The sequence below is a fragment of the Notechis scutatus genome, chromosome 3 (assembly GCF_049901735.1).
Source record: "Notechis scutatus isolate UNSWTSFEM ecotype Mainland chromosome 3, rNotScu1.2, whole genome shotgun sequence".
Lineage (NCBI taxonomy): Eukaryota > Metazoa > Chordata > Lepidosauria > Squamata > Elapidae > Notechis > Notechis scutatus.
In genome coordinates this window covers 48,810,082-48,826,814 of record NC_142011.1, presented here as the reverse complement: position 1 = coordinate 48,826,814, position 16,733 = coordinate 48,810,082, and the positions used below count along the sequence as shown (strand labels likewise).

At 38.7% G+C, this 16,733-nt stretch overlaps 1 protein-coding gene across 1 annotated transcript; it reads right to left on the bottom strand.

Annotated features, from left to right (window-relative positions):
* Positions 1-812: 812 nt before the first annotated feature.
* Positions 813-16,349, bottom strand: LOC113428458 (gastricsin). The gene is made up of 9 exons (XM_087959052.1): positions 16,240-16,349; positions 14,778-14,925; positions 13,595-13,712; positions 13,322-13,440; positions 11,743-11,942; positions 10,303-10,425; positions 9,445-9,592; positions 8,784-8,882; positions 813-974 (listed from the first exon to the last, which is right to left on the bottom strand). The coding sequence occupies exons 1-9, from the start codon at positions 16,293-16,295 to the stop codon at positions 813-815; spliced, it is 1,173 nt and encodes a 390-aa protein (XP_087815178.1). The 5' UTR covers positions 16,296-16,349.
* Positions 16,350-16,733: the final 384 nt, after the last annotated feature.

Below are 16,733 nucleotides of genomic sequence, written 5' to 3'. Positions count from 1 at the left end.
TCTGTTTGAATTGAACAATTATAAAAAAATAAGTAAGTCAAAGCTTGATTTCCTTAAAACATTGGTTCATTTTAACAGATAACCTTGGGAATTATGCTAACTAATAGAGTTGGTTCCAAGGATAAGTAGAACTATTGAAATCTTAATTTACTAAATCCCATTAATTTGAGTCTGAAACCATCAATTCATTCACTAATGCACTGTTAATAAATGCCTTTTCATTAAAACAAATCTCAAAGCATTTTATTGTAAATGTTGATATTAAATTGTGCTAAGTTCAACCCTAGTCTTTCTGATTGATACAAGTTTGAAAGTCGAGATATCTTATTTAATGTGTTGATTAGTACATAATGAGAGAGAAAGAGAGATTATAAAGCCACACTTTAATTGTTTAAGTCTTTTAAATACTTCTGACTTTAGAGCCCTGCTCAGTGTTTATTTCAATGCACAAGTTTTAGAAACTGTTATAAGATACCTGTCCAATTGCCATATATTTCATTTGGAGATCTGCAAAACGTACTGTCATGTTTGCTTCAATGTGCATATTGTAAACTTCATTCTGTGAATTGGAATCCTGCTTTATTAAGGTCTTTGATTGTATGGGATAGTTTTGGGATACTGTACTCATAATTAAACAATGTAATAAATATTACTTTAAATAAAGCGCTACAAATAAGAAAATAGTCCCACTAACCCATTGGGAGTTAATACTGACCACATTGAGGAACACTATCTACACTTGACAACATTTATCTAGTATATATTGACGATTTCTTCTTATACATCATGTTCTTTTTGTTTCTCTTAAATTTCTATTTTTTCTTCTCTGTTGTCACATTTAATGGCCATCGTGTGGCGATCTTGCTCCTTTTGAAGTAATTCTTTTCCCCACTAGTCTCTATACTTTCAGCCTCTTTGAGGTTTATTCCTTCTGCCTTCTGTTGTTGTTGTTGCTGCTGCTGCTGCTCCTGCTCCTGCACTGAAGCAAGAAAAACTAATTTCAATTGGAAATGCTTTCTCAATTCCTGCTCTGAAGTTTCTTGAATCACAAGCGCTGCACTTTATCCATGCTATGTTTTTTGCTGGTCTGAAATCCTACTGCACTTGTAGTCAGTCCTGAAAAGCCATGAATAACCTGTACTGGATATCAAATTTACTGTGCTATTTTTTAATTTTAAAAACCTCCTCTGCCTTTTGGATGACAAAGTTGTCAGCTAGGCATGTCAAGAACTTGTTTGATCTCCCAGTAATCTTGGGAATTGGGTTCTTTAATAGATCCTATGGAAAGGGAACTTCACGAAGACAGTAGTGTCACTCAAACAGGAAAAGCCAAAGGGGAATATTAGGCCAGCCATAAAATAAACTTACATAGGAAAAGGAATCAAATAAAAGGTATTAAAGAATCCCTATAGACAAAAGCCTAAGTAATTAAGAAAACTAGACAAATAAGAAAAGGAAACCCTTACGAACACAGTAAATACCAAATAAGCAAAACAAACAGACAAAAGACACAAAAAATATAAATTACAAAAGAGACAGACAGGAGATTGCCACAAGACAAATATGAAAATCCATTATAAAGCTAAAAGAGATTAGGAAAAAAATGATAATACAATCTAACCACCCCGCGGAGTTTGCCCTCCAGCAGGAATAAAGACAAACTCAAAACAGGATTTGACACATTAAGCACAAATACAAACATTCACACGAAATCAACTCACAAAAGGAGAAAAGGGTATAAAAAACCAGGGACTTACCATATGAAGCTAGCTAGCCCAGGAACGCAGACTTCTTGCTGTCCCTCGCCTTCCTGAAAAATAAAAAGATCCAGCTTTCAAGCAGTTGTCCGTATCCTTGCACCGGAGCTCTCCCAGAGGGAAAATTGAATCCTCGAAGGAAAGGCTTTTTGACACCTTTCAACAATCCTTCAATGTTATAGTTTACTATAATAGTTCTTCCCCCATCAATTGCAATAAGATGCTTTTAGGTATCCAGGAAACCTTTTGTATACTATGTATACTTTACTGTGCGTATGTTTTTAATCTTGGTTTTTAATAGGTTGCATCAGCAATCTTTTCAATTTGCAATGTGCCATAAATGTATGTTCATAGGGGACCCAAAATACCTGCACCAAATGTAAACTAATTAGAATACTGGAAGAAAAAATCAAGGCTCTAGATCAGTGGTCACCAACCAGTGGGCCAGGGACCACTGGTGGTCTACGAGAAAATTTTGGTGCTCCACAGAGAAATGTCACCCCCAAAGCAATTAATCCAGGCTGCGCAGGAACACAAGGCTGCATCGCCCACATGGCCCGCAAGAACACAAGGCTTGCGTTGCTTGCATTGTGAACAACACAAGGTAGTGAGGGGAGGGGGGAAATGGCGGAGGGTGGGGGAACTTGCTCCACTCACCCCACATACCTGGCCTGGCCACCGGGCTGCTTCTTTCCACTTCTTTCTTCTTCTGCTTTTGGTTGCACACAAGGAAAGCAGCAAAAGTCTTTCTTTCTCTCCCCCAAACTTCGCCAGAAATGAGTCCTTGGGACCCTGCAAGGCCTCCTGCTCCAAGAGGCTGTGCTGGCAAAGACTCATTTCTGGCGGAGTTTGGGGGAGGCAAGGAAAGCAGCAGAAGCAGCAAAAGTCTCTCTCTCTCTCTCCCCCTGAGAATGGAGCTGGAGACAGTATCCTGCAATCCCAAATAAAGAACGATCGAACAGTAGGAAAATGGGGTGGGAATTTTCCTGCATTTTTTGGGGGATTTTCCAGGGGTCTGCTGCTTTCTGCAGAACAAGCCACCATCAGTCAAAATTCATATTAGTGGTCCGCGAATTTAAATTTATGAGTTTGTTGGTCCCTGAGGTCCAAAAGGTTGGCAACCCCTGCTCTAGATTCTCGAGGAAAGTCTGCTTACTCTGAGACTCAACCAAGAAAGGACAGAAGGGCAATATTTAATTAGATTTAAATACTATATGCCCTTGATTTAAAAACAAAAAACTAAAGAAGTTGAGTGATTATTGAAGTTTTGCTAAGAAAATAGCAAAGAAAATCAGTGATAAGTTATCAATCAATCGTAATATAATCAGTTTTCTTGAAATGTTCTCAAATGTTTCAGAAGTAATAGAGGACAAGTTATCAATCTCAACTGTTGTTACAAGCACTTAGCAAGTTCAGTTTCTGTTTGAGTTCAACAATTATCAAAAAATAAGTAAGTCAAAGCTTAATTTCCTTAAAACATTGGCTCATTTTAACAGATAACCTTGGGAATTATGCTAACTAATAGAGTTGGTTCCAAGGATAAGTAGAACTATTGAAATCTTAATTTACTAAATCCCATTAATTTGAGTCTGAAACCATCAATTCATTCACTAATGCACTGTTAATAAATGCCTTTTCATTAAAACAAATCTCAAAGCATTTTATTGTAAATTTTGATATTAAATTGTGCTAAGTTCAACCCCAGTCTTTCTGATTGATACAAGTTTGAAAGTCGAGATATCTTATTTAATGTGTTGATTAGTACATAATGAGAGAGAAAGAGAGATTATAAAGCCACACTTTAATTGTTTAAGTCTTTTAAATACTTCTGACTTTAGAGCCCTGCTCAGTGTTTATTTCAATGCACAAGTTTTAGAAACTGTTATAAGATACCTGTCCAATTGCCATATATTTCATTTGGAGATCTGCAAAACGTACTGTCATGTTTGCTTCAATGTGCATATTGTAAACTCCATTCTGTGAATTGGAATCCTGTTTTATTAAGGTCTTTGATTGTATGGGATAGTTTTGGGATACTGTACTCATAATTAAACAATGTAATAAATATTACTTTAAACAAAGCGCTACAAATAAGACTAATAATACACTAACCCATTGGGAGTTAATATTGACCACATTGAGGAACACTATCTACACTTGACAACATTTATCTAGTATATATTGACGATTTCTTCTTATACATCATGTTCTTTTTGTTTCTCTTAGATTTCTATTTTTTCTTCTCTGTTGTCACATTTAATGGCCATCGTGTGGCAATCTTGCTCCTTTTGAAGTAGTTCTTTTCCCCACTAGTCTCTATACTTTCAGCCTCTTTGAAGTTCATTCCTTATGCCTTCTGTTGTTGTTGTTGTTGTTGCTGCTGCTGCTGCTCCTGCACTGAAGCAAGAAAAACTCATTTCAATTGGAAATGCTTTCTCAATTCCTGCTCTGAAGTTTCTTGAATAACAAGCTCTGAACTTTATCCATGCTATGTTTTTTGCTGGTCTGAAATCCTACTGCACTTGTAGTCAGTCCTGAAAAGCCATGAATAACCTGTATTGGATATCAAATTTACTGTGCTATTTTTTAATTTTAAAAGCCTCCTCTGCCTTTTAAATGACAAAGTTGTCAGCTAGGCATGTCAAGAACTTGTTTGATCTCCCAGTAATCTTGGGAATTGGGTTCTTTAATAGATCCTATGGAAAGGGAACTTCACGAAGACAGTAGTGTCACTCAAACAGGAAAAGCCAAAGGGGAATATTAGGCCAGCCATAAAATAAACTTACATAGGAAAAGGAATCAAATAAAAGGTATTAAAGAATCCCTATAGACAAAAGCCTAAGTAATTAAGAAAACTAGACAAATAAGAAAAGGAAACCCTTACGAACACAGTAAATACCAAATAAGCAAAACAAACAGACAAAAGACACAAAAAATATAAATTACAAAAGAGACAGACAGGAGATTGCCACAAGACAAATATGAAAATCCATTATAAAGCTAAAAGAGATTAGGAAAAAAATGATAATACAATCTAACCACCCCGCGGAGTTTGCCCTCCAGCAGGAATAAAGACAAACTCAAAACAGGATTTGACACATTAAGCACAAATACAAACATTCACACGAAATCAACTCACAAAAGGAGAAAAGGGTATAAAAAACCAGGGACTTACCATATGAAGCTAGCTAGCCCAGGAACGCAGACTTCTTGCTGTCCTCGCCTTCCTGAAAAATAAAAAGATCCAGCTTTCAAGCAGTTGTCCGTATCCTTGCACCAGAGCTCTCCCAGAGGGAAAATTGAATCCTCGAAGGAAAGGCTTTTTGACACCTTTCAACAATCCTTCAATGTTATAGTTTACTATGATAGTTCTTCCCCATCAATTGCAATAAGATGCTTTTAGGTATCCAGGAAACCTTTTGTATATTATGTATACTTTACTGTGCGTATGTTTTTAATCTTGGTTTTTAATAGGTTGCATCAGCAATCTTTTCAATTTGCAATGTACCATAAATGTTTGTTCATAGAGGACCCAAAATACCTGCACCAAATGTAAACTAATTAGAATACTGGAAGAAAAAATCAAGGCTCTAGATCAGTGGTCACCAACCAGTGGGCCAGGGACCACTGGTGGTCTACGAGAAAATTTTGGTGCTCCACAGAGAAATGTCACCCCCAAAGCAATTAATCCAGGCTGCGCGGGAACACAAGGCTGCACCGCCCACATGGCCCGCAAGAACACAAGGCTTGCATTGCTTGCATTGTGAACAACACAAGGTAGTGAGGGGAGGGGGAAATGGCGGAGGGTGGGGGAACTTGCCCCACTCACCCCACATGCCTGGCCTGGCCACCGGGCTGCTTCTTTCTGCTTCTTTCTTCTTCTGCTTTTGGCTGCACACAAGGAAAGCAGCAAAAGTCTTTCTTTCTCTCCCCCAAACTTCGCCAGAAATGAGTCCTTGGGACCCTGCAAGGCCTCCTGCTCCAAGAGGCTGTGCTGGCAAAGACTCATTTCTGGCGGAGTTTGGGGAGAGAAAGAAAGACTTTGCTGCTTCTGCTGCTTTCCTTGCATGAAGCCAAAGTCTCTCTCTCTCTCTCTCCCACTGAGAATGGAGCTGGAGACAGTATCCTGCAATCCCAAATAAAGAATGATCGAACAGTAGGAAAATGGGGTGGGGAATTTTCCTGTAGACTTTTTTGGGTGGATTTTCCCAGGGGGTCTGCTGCTTTCTGCAGAGACCCTGGGAAAACGTCAGCAAGCCACCATCAGTCAAAATTCATATTAGTGGTCTGCGGGATTTAAATTTATGAGTTTGTTGGTCCCTGAGGTCCAAAAGGTTGGTGACCCTTGCTCTAGATTCTCGAGGAAAGTCTGCTTACTCTGGGACTCAACCAAGAAAATGAAGAACTCACAGTAAAGGCAGAAGTCTCTTTCCAAACTGAATGTAGTAAGGAACAAATAACTACCAGAAAAAATGAGCCCCCTAGATCAGTGGGGTCAAACTCAAGGCCTTAGATCTGGCCCACAAGGCCACTCTGGAAATAGCGAATGACTGGCCTATGGTGCCTCTGCCAGTGAAAATGGAGTCCTTGAGGGCTGTGTGTGCCCCCCCCCCAGCTCCGTTTGTGTGTACTGGTGACTCACTTCTCAGAGGAACAGAATCAGCAAAGTGTAGATCAGACAATCTACTAAGGGAGGTATATTGTCTCCAACATGCAAAAATGAAAAATGTGACAGAAAGGCTTACCAAAATAACCAAACCCACAGATTATAATCCTTTTCTCCTCTTTCACATTGGGACAAAAGGTACAAGAGCCTGAAAACAATACTAAGGGACTATGAGCAACTAGACAGGAAAGCTACTCATAGATTATTCAAGACCATAACCATATGATGTAGTGTGTGCATCATATGAGCTGCTTTGGATCCTGTCAGTCAAAGAATTCTTGACTGTTGGGATCCAGAAGACACTTCTGTGCCCTATCTCCCATCTTCTGGAACACCCATCTTCTCCTCCAGGGGGAGATTTGTCCCCACCCTCCTATCCTTCTGCAAGACCTAATTCTGCCAAATGGGCTGGGGATCCAACGAGGGAATAACACACTGGAGGTGACTACTAGATTGGTAGCAAATCCACCTCTCTCTCCTGGATTCCCTGCTTCCTCCTTCCCATTTTTAAATCTCATATTACTGTATTTTCGCTTTTTATTTCATTGTTTCACTTTTTTGCTACTGTTAGGTTTATACTTCATTGTTTTTACTGTTGTAAGCTACCTAGCATAACCCAGCAGCGAGATAGGCAGCAAATAAATTTAACAAATCAATAAATATGCCTAAGATAGCTTCAAATAGAAGAGAAAAGGCAACTCTACTTCAGCATCTTTTTAAAGTTTAGAAGACACCTCCGGTCATGTTTTTCATTTTTATAAAGTTAGTCTTAACCGTTTTTTAATTCTTTAATTTGTTTTCTTCCCACCACACTTTGAGTAATAAATCAGTCATACATCTGTACATTCAAGCACATCGCTCACTATTTTCCTTCTAACTCTCAGTGAACTGCATTAAGTGGAGGGAAACCTGCATTACGTTTACTGAGGTTTCTGTGAAATCTTGAGCATTTTAGAGATGATCCCACTTAAGTGAGTATTCAAGAAAAGGTGTTGATGTGGAATACTCTCCATACTGAAGACTCTTCAGTATTATAATCTCTCACTGCATACTTTCATAGAAGCAATCAGTGCACCTGTGATGTATAAAAGGTTGTGAAAAGGGTTGCAAGAAGACCACAATGTACAGCCATCTTCTTAAAATGATAGATCAATAAAGTAAGCCATAATTTTCTAGCAAAATCGAGGACATGCTGATGCTTGGCTTGGTATATGCTCAGTATGTGCTCTCCAGATTCGATCCCCACAGAAAGCTACCTTATGGGTTTTCCTTCTTTCTTATTGAATGTAAATGAGTAATTAAGACCCATATTTAATTTTATGTCTAGATTTAAAAAGGCAGTCTTTGTTTGCAGTTATGTCTATTCAAGGCAACTACACAAAGGATGTAATTATAAGATGATGTGAGAAGAAATATTAACAAAATATTATATAGCCTTTCTTTAGCTCCTGGAATAGGGGTAGATTAAAATAAATAAATAAATAGAGGAATTCTGTTGTTCAAAGAAAACATTGAGATGCCATATTTCTTCCAAACATCTCTCCTGTATTATGCTCTCACAGTTGGCTTTTATTAATTATTTTTTTTTTTTTTTTTTTTTTTTTTTTTTTTTTTTGTTTTTTTTGTGTGTGTGGGGGGTTTTTTTTTTTTTTTTTTTTTTTTGTTTTTGGGGGTTTTTGAAGGGGGGGGGGAGTCTTTGGGGTTGTTTTTGTGGTTTTGTTTGGGGGGTGGTTGAAAATAAGCGGTGGTGTCGGGGGGGGCGGGGGGGGGGGGGGGGGGGGGGAGGAGTAGTGGGTTTCCCGGGGGGGGGGGGTTTCGGGGGGGGGGGGGGGACAGGAGTTTATCCCCAAAGCGGAAATTTAGGGGAAAGTTTGGAGTAGGAATTGAATTTTTAGGTAGAAAATTTATTAGAGGAAAAAAAAAGGGAAAGATATATTGGGGGGGGGGTAAATTTCTTTATTTTTTTTTTCTATTTTCTTTTTTTTTTTTTTATATTTCTCTCCCCCTTTTTAATATTTTAAACAATCCAATTTTTTTTTCTTCTTTTTTAATTTTTTTTTTTTTTTTTGTTCCGTCTATTTTTTTTTTATTTCCTACCTAAAAAAAATTTGGTTTTTTTTTTCAATTTGGGGCCACGGGACAAATTGTTGTCTTCAATTTTCCAAATTTTTCAGCTTTCCCATGAGGGCATCTCAAAGTTATGCTCTCTGCTTTTCCATGGGCCAGCTAGGAGAATATAATGTCATGAAGAGATCCAGCTGTGCTATGCCTTTCTATACAGCAGTTGTAAATGACTGATACAAGGTAATTTCAGATTCCTAAGACCAACATGAAAAAAGCTGTTGAAAAGAATGACCTACCGGAAGGACATAGTTAGATGGAGTCAGGGGGAAATAAACTCCATTGATGGCAAATGTGATGGTCGGCATGGACTGAAGGTCATTGCAGTTAACCACAAACTGGTGGGAAATGGGAAAGAAGATAGAAAGAAAATGTACAAACACCATAAGTATAATATTCTAAGAGATAAACTAGACTGTAAATAAGTAAGTAGATTACACAGCATCCTGCTTCCCTTCTCATTTTGATTTACTTTCCTGTACAAGCATACTGGCTTAATTCAATATCAAGATGCATTAGAATGGAAAACGCTCTTTCGTATTTTAGCCTTCTTAAGAAAAAGCCAACTCTTCCCTATACTGGCAGATGGATGGGAATTGAACCTCCACTAGCATCTTGTTTGGTTTGGTTTGGTTTGACAAAAGCTAAACTAAGAACTAGCAACTAGGGTAGGTCTTGCCAGATAGCTGTACATTTTCTGACAACCTCCCACTCCACCTCACAATTCCCATTGCCTGGATAAAGGGATTAAGGGAGTCAGTTTTTCCATCATCTTATATTGGATTTATTTGGGAAATATTTTCATACCCACAATAAGAGTATCCCAGGTCTTTTGCTGATATTTAGCATGCCAGTTACACTCAATATTCCCTGTCTCTACATATAGCAGGTTTCCCCTACCTCGCCATAGTTGCTCTGCTGGCCTCCAAGTCTCTGCATCAGCTGGTCAAAGAACTGCCCAGGAACAGTGAGTAGGGATGTTCCAGTATCCACAACCGCCTGACACCCCTGGCTGCACCAATTGCTGACCTGGTTGTTAACCAAGAATCTAGAGAAAGAAAGTCCAGAGATATTTGCTGTTACATTGTTCTTCCACACTTAGTCAACAGATATTAAATGGCATCACTGAAAAGGAAGCAGCTGTGGTTATTTTCGTATAAAATCAGATTGTTTTCTTGCCCTGGTTTTGTCATTGGACCACCAGAGTTAGGTGGGGGGGGGGCTGTTTCCAAAAAGAAAAAAAGATTATTGTCCCAGAAATAAAAGCAAGCTGGAAAGGCATATTTGTAGAGTACAAAATTAATGATTGCTGACCAGCTGCAACTAGTAGAATCAGAGTTGCCTTGGTGTAGGAAGCCAGAGACTCTTCTGCTGACTGCTGGCTGGCTGAAATTTGGCAGTTCAAATCTCAAGGTTGACTCGGCCTCCCATCCTTCTGAGGTTGGTAAAATGAGGACCCAGATTGTTGGGGGAAATATGTTGACTCTGTAAACCACTTAGAGAGGGCTGTAAAGCGGTATATCAGTCTAAGCACTATTAATATTACATTCAATTGGATACCTCTCCATTTAATATTTTTGCCTTCTGTCATATTAAAAACTACCAATTGCAACATTCGGAATGGTTCTGAGGCCCCACTAGTGTCCTTTGACGTAGAGATTTCAAAATCCCATCTCCAAGAGACTATTCGTCATGTAATACTTAAGTTGGTTTTCCATCAGGTTCTTCGGTAAATATTACTACTGAAAACAGCCTTACCCTTCAATCGCAATTTGCCAATATAAGTCTCGGGTAACTGGACTCCAATTAATCTGACCAGTGTAGAGACTGGAATCGACTCCTCCAAGTATAAGTGCACCACCATTCTGGGAACTTGGCTGCCTAATAAGATCAATGGAGAAGGACAACCTTATTGAGATTATATTGCTGGTTCATACCAGTGTTTTCTTTTTAGCTGACTGAAGGTTCTCTGTGTGAGGACCTTTTCATTGTGAAATCATACCCACCTTGAAGGGCTGCCTAGTGTCAAAATTCAGTATTATGCAACCCCAGAAATAGAAGCGGCCGTTTAGATAATCCATTCTCACTATCTGGAGTAGAATTCAGTTTAAACCAGGTTTTTTTCAAACTTGGCAATTTCTGTTGGGTAGACTTCCCAGAAATCCTCAGCTAGCATGCTGGAAACTGAAGTCACCCACCTTAAAGTTGCCAAGCGTGAAAAACATTGGTTTAAACCAGCCATGAATGGTCATTCATTATGATCTTCTTTAACAAATCTGTTGAAGAGGAGCACAGCACTTCTCTGGGTATTTGGTTAACTATCAAACTGCTCTTCCAGTTAGGAAATGTTTAAAAATACTAATCTGGAATCTGTTTCTGATATCTTAAATCTATTGTCCAGGATGACAGGTAACAGGTCTTTTCATTTCTCTGTGTCGATCCTGAAAAGTGCTAAAGAGTCCGGTGAGATCATCCGGCAAATCAGGAGGTGCACAGAGTAAAGGACTAATATGATAAGGTAAAAATACTACTCTCTATACCAGTAATTTCAAGAATCATTTTTAAAACTCTAAAGAAATCCTAAACCACAGGGGGGGAAATTTAACAGGAAAAAAATTATCAAGCAACCGGAGAAGCATTTTTCTCATAATTTTAAGAGAAAGGCATGGGCAACATTTCATAGCTAGGACTCAGTAATACTTTAGAGAGGCTGAGATTTTAGTAAGCGCTACCAAAAGACTATGTGTTCAAATATCTATCCTGCCATAAACTGATAGAATGTTTTTAGAACAATCATTCTTCCTCGGTCCTACCTAAATATTGGTACTACGTAACAATGTAAAGTTGATATTTTCAAAAACTTCCCTCTCTTTGTCTGCCTTTTAAATTAATGTGAAGTGCTTTCTTGGATCTGAAATCTGTAATCCAAAGAGAATCTACTATAAGTATCTTACAGAAACTTTAACTGGATAGCTTTCTAAAACAATTACACAATGTGAAAATCCAAAGGTTAAAAAGGCCCTGTGATCTTAAGTTGTCCATCTTGAAATTCCAACCATAGAAATGTTCTCCATAATTCTTGTTGACATAGGTTGTAAGCTGTGTACAAAGTATAGACGACAATTGAGAAACAATCGTTGTAGTAAGTGGAAACCGCCAAATTAAAAACAAGAAAGGTAGAAAAGACTTCATACTCACCGACTCAGGTAAAAGCTGAAAACAGGAGCCTCAAGCAGATTCTCCTGGATCATTCCCTGCATTACAGTGGTGGCACCACCGGCGGAAAGGGAGGGATAGGCCAGACCCAGGATGCCATCAAATTTTGAATAGAGAAAAGCAGTGCCAGGCTCAGTTTCACTTAGGCCAAATTCTTGATTGGTAATAGGAATGCCTTGGATCTACAAAGGAACAGGACACGTCATAAGATAGGAAAAGTATACAGCACAATAGCCTAACAGAAGTTCAGAAAATTGAAATTATGGATAGCTAATCTATTTGGTTGTGATGGAGGAATAATTCACTGTGCAGAGTATTTGAGGATGGGAAACCTGTCTAACATTATGGTCAGTTGATCATGAAATATATTAAAAAGATTTTCAAAATGTTAGCCTTTTTTATATAAACGGATAGATTCAACAAGAGAACCTCTCATTCAGACTTTCTTATATTCTCAAATGTTCAACACATAAATATGCAGTCAACTGGAAGAGCTAATGTTATGAGAAGGGTGTTCACAAGGAATAGGAGTACCAAAATAGATACTTCAATGTGGAAAAAAGAAAAGGCTAGTTATTTGGGGATCTCAGAGCAGGGGGCTAACACTGGTTGAATTTATCTTATTTTATTTTTTTGTCAAACATGTACAAGATAACAAGTATAAGTATGAACATAAACAAGAACAAAAGAAGTGTTTAATTTCATTGTACGAGGTGCATTGTACGAGACAATAAAGTAAACTAAACTAAAATACAGATAAATGGGGACAGAAAGACAGGGAAGGTAGGCACGCTGGTGCACTTATGCACGCCACCTTTAAGGATCTTTAAGGGCCTCTTAGGAATTCCTACTCTGTATCCCCACCAGCTCCTACTATTTTCCCCTCTCACAACAGTGAAGGTGTTGTGTTGCCCAGGCGACTATCCACTGATCTTTGGAAAGGATCGGGAGGTGTTTGATCAACCAGCTAGCAGAAAATACGACTTCAGCAACAGAGTGGTCAATCTTTGGAATACTCTACCTGACTCTGTGGTTTCTTTCCCAAATCCCAAAAACTTTAACCTTAGACTGTCTACTATTGACCTCACCCCCTTCCTAACAGGCCTGTAGGAGGCGTGCATAAGAGCACCAATCGTGCCTACCGTCCCTGTCCTATTGTTTTTTCTTTTTCTTATAAGTATCTATCTCATGAATTCAAAACTATGTTTATGCTTATACCTGTATCTTGTAAGCGATTGACAAATCAAATAAATACTAAATACTAAAAATATCCTTTCTTCATCCATCAAAGCCCTAGGCTGCAATATGAGGACTTTAGCTAAACTCCATGATACTTCAACAGAAGGTAAGACCAGTGAAAATGCCCCAATCTCTTTCTATGAGATTTAAGTCTTTGCAGGCTTGAATGTTTTCAAGATTCAGTTCATTACTATCATAATCGTTTTGATTTCAGTCACTGACCAAACTAATACTGTCCACTGTATAACATTAATAATATTGCCTTGTGCTAGGAGTATCATGTCAAACAAATACTTTCCACTTGGTGAGAACTGCTACTTACCGTTACAGTATCATAGCCAAAGACCCCAGTGAGACTACCACTTCCATACTGCATAGAGAAAGTTTGTCCATTGCTGGAATAAGTAGAAGACTGGCTGGGATTAAATAATGGATGGTTGTCTGGTGATAGATACGAGAGTGGGAGAGAGAAGGTTTTACTTTTGAATCAATAACAAAACCTGGTTTAATAACAGTATAATTGGTGTGAAGGACAAAAAGGTATTCCACAAATTGGGTATTTTTTATTCTTAAATGAATGAGAAAGAATACTCACTGCAAGGCTGACTTTGGCAATAGACGGATGGCACCCAGAGATTGGACGACCCAGTGTCAAAGAGAACCATGAAGTTCTGAGGTGGAGTTCCAATACTGATCTGTCCATAATAGGTCAGCTAGAAAAAGGAAAACCTGGTCATCATTCAGGGCTTCCACACTTGAATGTTGATAATGGAAGGACTTAACACATCCCACAGAACATTCTGTACACACTTAAAACATATTGTTCAATATCTTTTAGGAATATCTATAGGCAAAAATTTAGAAGAAATAAAAATTTCAGAAACGTGGCTTTAGAATTCAAACTGATTTGTAATAGTTTTTTTTTTTTTTAGTAGGTTCTGTATAGCCACATAAGTACACTTACAATTCAATTAGGTTTTCATACCTGCTTCATGGTTAATTGGGTACATGTAACTGTGTTTGATGTTAGCAAGATTTTCAAATTATAACACATTTGCAGTTGGAACCAGGCCTATGATTTTCTCAATTAATGTAAACTTTTCCTTTCAAGTTTTCATCTTGACATTTGTTTGTCAAGCATGTATGAGAAAACAAGTATAAGTATATACAGTATATAATCAATGAGTACGAATAAATGAGAACAGTAGGACAGGGATGGTAGGCATTCTGGTGTGCTTATGCATGACCCCTTACAGACCTCTTAGGAATGGAGTGAGGTCCACGGAAGACAGTTTAAGGTTAAAGTTTTGGGGGTTGGAGGATGTAACAACAGAGTCAGGTAGTGAGTTCCAGGCATCGACCACTCTGTTGCTGAAGTCATATTTTCTGCAATTGAGTTTGGAGGGGTTTACTTTGAGTTTGTATCTATTGTTTGCCCATGTATTATTGCGGTTGAAGCTGAAGTAGTTGTTGACAGGTAGGACGTTGTAGCAGACAATTTTGTGTATTAAGCTAAGATCAGACTGTAGGTGGCATAGTTCTAGGTTGTCTAGGTCCAAAATTTTGAGCCTGATAGCATAGGGTATTCTATTGCGAGCAGAGGAGTGGAGTATTCTTCTTGTGAAATGCCTCTGGACTTGCTCAATTGTAGTGCGGATTCCAGGCAGATGAGCTGTATTCGAGAATTGGTCTGGTGAAGGTTTTGTATGCCCTGGTTTGCAGTACAATGTTTATTTACATAATTGTGATAGTTTGCCTTTAACTAACCAGATACTCACATCCATGTAGTTAGCAAGGGGCTCATCAGCAGTGGCAAAACTGTTGGTATATTTGCTGGCTGGATCATAATACTTGTATAGGAGAGGTCCATTGACACCTTTTTCTTTCATCAGTTCCCGCATAGACTTGAATCTTTTTAAGGGTACTCTGTGAGGTAAGCAGTTAAGCAGAGAATCAAACTGGCAGCTCTAGATACATCCCATATTGAGTTTTTTTTTCATTGAGATTGTGTACGTGATCTAAGGGGTTACCTGGACTGAACTCAGTATCATTTAATTAGTTGTGCTAACTCCTGTTTGATACTCTCAGGGGTTAATTTTTTTTTTTTTATTGAGCAGGAAATCAGATTGAGGGACTCCAATGTCCTCCTATCAAATCTACTATTCTACAACAGCATTGCAAATTTGAATAATAACAACGCTCTAATATTGTATATTCCAGAGGTCTCCAAACTTGGCAACTTTAAGACTTGTGGACTTCAACTCCCAGAATTCTCCATTCAGCATAGCCAGAATTCTGGGAGTTGAACTCCACAAGTCTTAAAGTTGCCAAGTTTGGGGACCTCTGTTCTATTCTATCAAGTGCTGGAAGCTGAGTCTGTACCTGCATAATTCCAGCTAATTAAATGCCCCTCCCCCAAAAGAATCTGATTCACTATTTTTGCAAAGAGAGAATGGAATGGAATGGAATGGATTATCTACCTAATGCAACACAAAAAAATGTATTACATCATCCTGAAAATATCCACATAGGAAATAGAGGTGTTATCATCAAAGCTACACAGAATGGTTGTTACTCCTAATTTTAACAGTGCATCTGAGGGTCTCCTAGGAGTTGTAATGACTTATCCTAGTGTATATATCTTTCGCAGTAGTCCTAAGAAAATGCTACCTAATTGTCTACTTTTGAGCCAAAACATAAAGTGAATCCAGTTATTCTTCAGCATAGACTTCTGAACTTGGGGGTGCCATTCTTCAGCAAAAATGCTATGAAAAAGTAACAATACTGTACGGCAAGATAGCATACCCAAAGGCATACAAATAGTAAAGGCATACATTGTTCTAGAAACTATGGCCAAAAGGCATTAAAATGTCTGAATATTTTAGAAAAAGGACATCCATCTATTACAGAAATGCAATGAGCTTAAGAGCATAAACATAATAAGAAATGCTGGATCAAATCCCTGACTCATTTAGTCCAGCAGTGTCCAACCAACTGCTGAAGGAAGTCCATGACTTTCCCACCAGATGGTCTTCAAAGGCAGGTACATCACGTTGTAATGTCTACAGTCCCCATGACTTCCACAAATCAATCCAAACCTTTTTTGGAGCTAGGTAAGCAGGCATCATTTAAGAAAGAAAACAATTAGGAGAGAGAGAAAAACTGAAACAGATTTTTTATTAAGAGAGCAACTGAAGCTGAAAGGCAATTGAAACTATTATTTAATTATGCTATACTCACTTGACAATAGCATTACTGAGGTGAAGGCACACTAGAGCAAGAATTAGCCACTTCATGGTCCTCTTTTCCCACAGGCAATTGCTAAATTGAATTTTTTAGCTCCTGCCAGGACTTGGAACACTGGGTAAGGATGGCTGTGCTTGGTGCCTTTCTTTTATACCCTGAATTGGGGCTTTTTTTCATGAATATATTCTACAAAGTCATACATGAGTCCTTATCAATGGATCATAATACTTCATATCAGGATTCTTCTCAAAAACATGTAAAAATTTATCTCATGTAAACCTATTTAATCAGTAAAGTAAATACTAAAGTTTACATAATGTTCTAGTGGGGGGGGGGGGGGGGGGGGGGGGGGGGGGGGGGGGGCGGGGGGGGGGCGGGGGGGGGGGGGGGGGGGGGGGGGGGGGGGAAGAGGGGGGGGAAGGCCCCCCGGAGAGAAGACCGCCCGCAGAGGGGAGAGGAGGGCACAGAGATTGGTACTAGTTCTTATC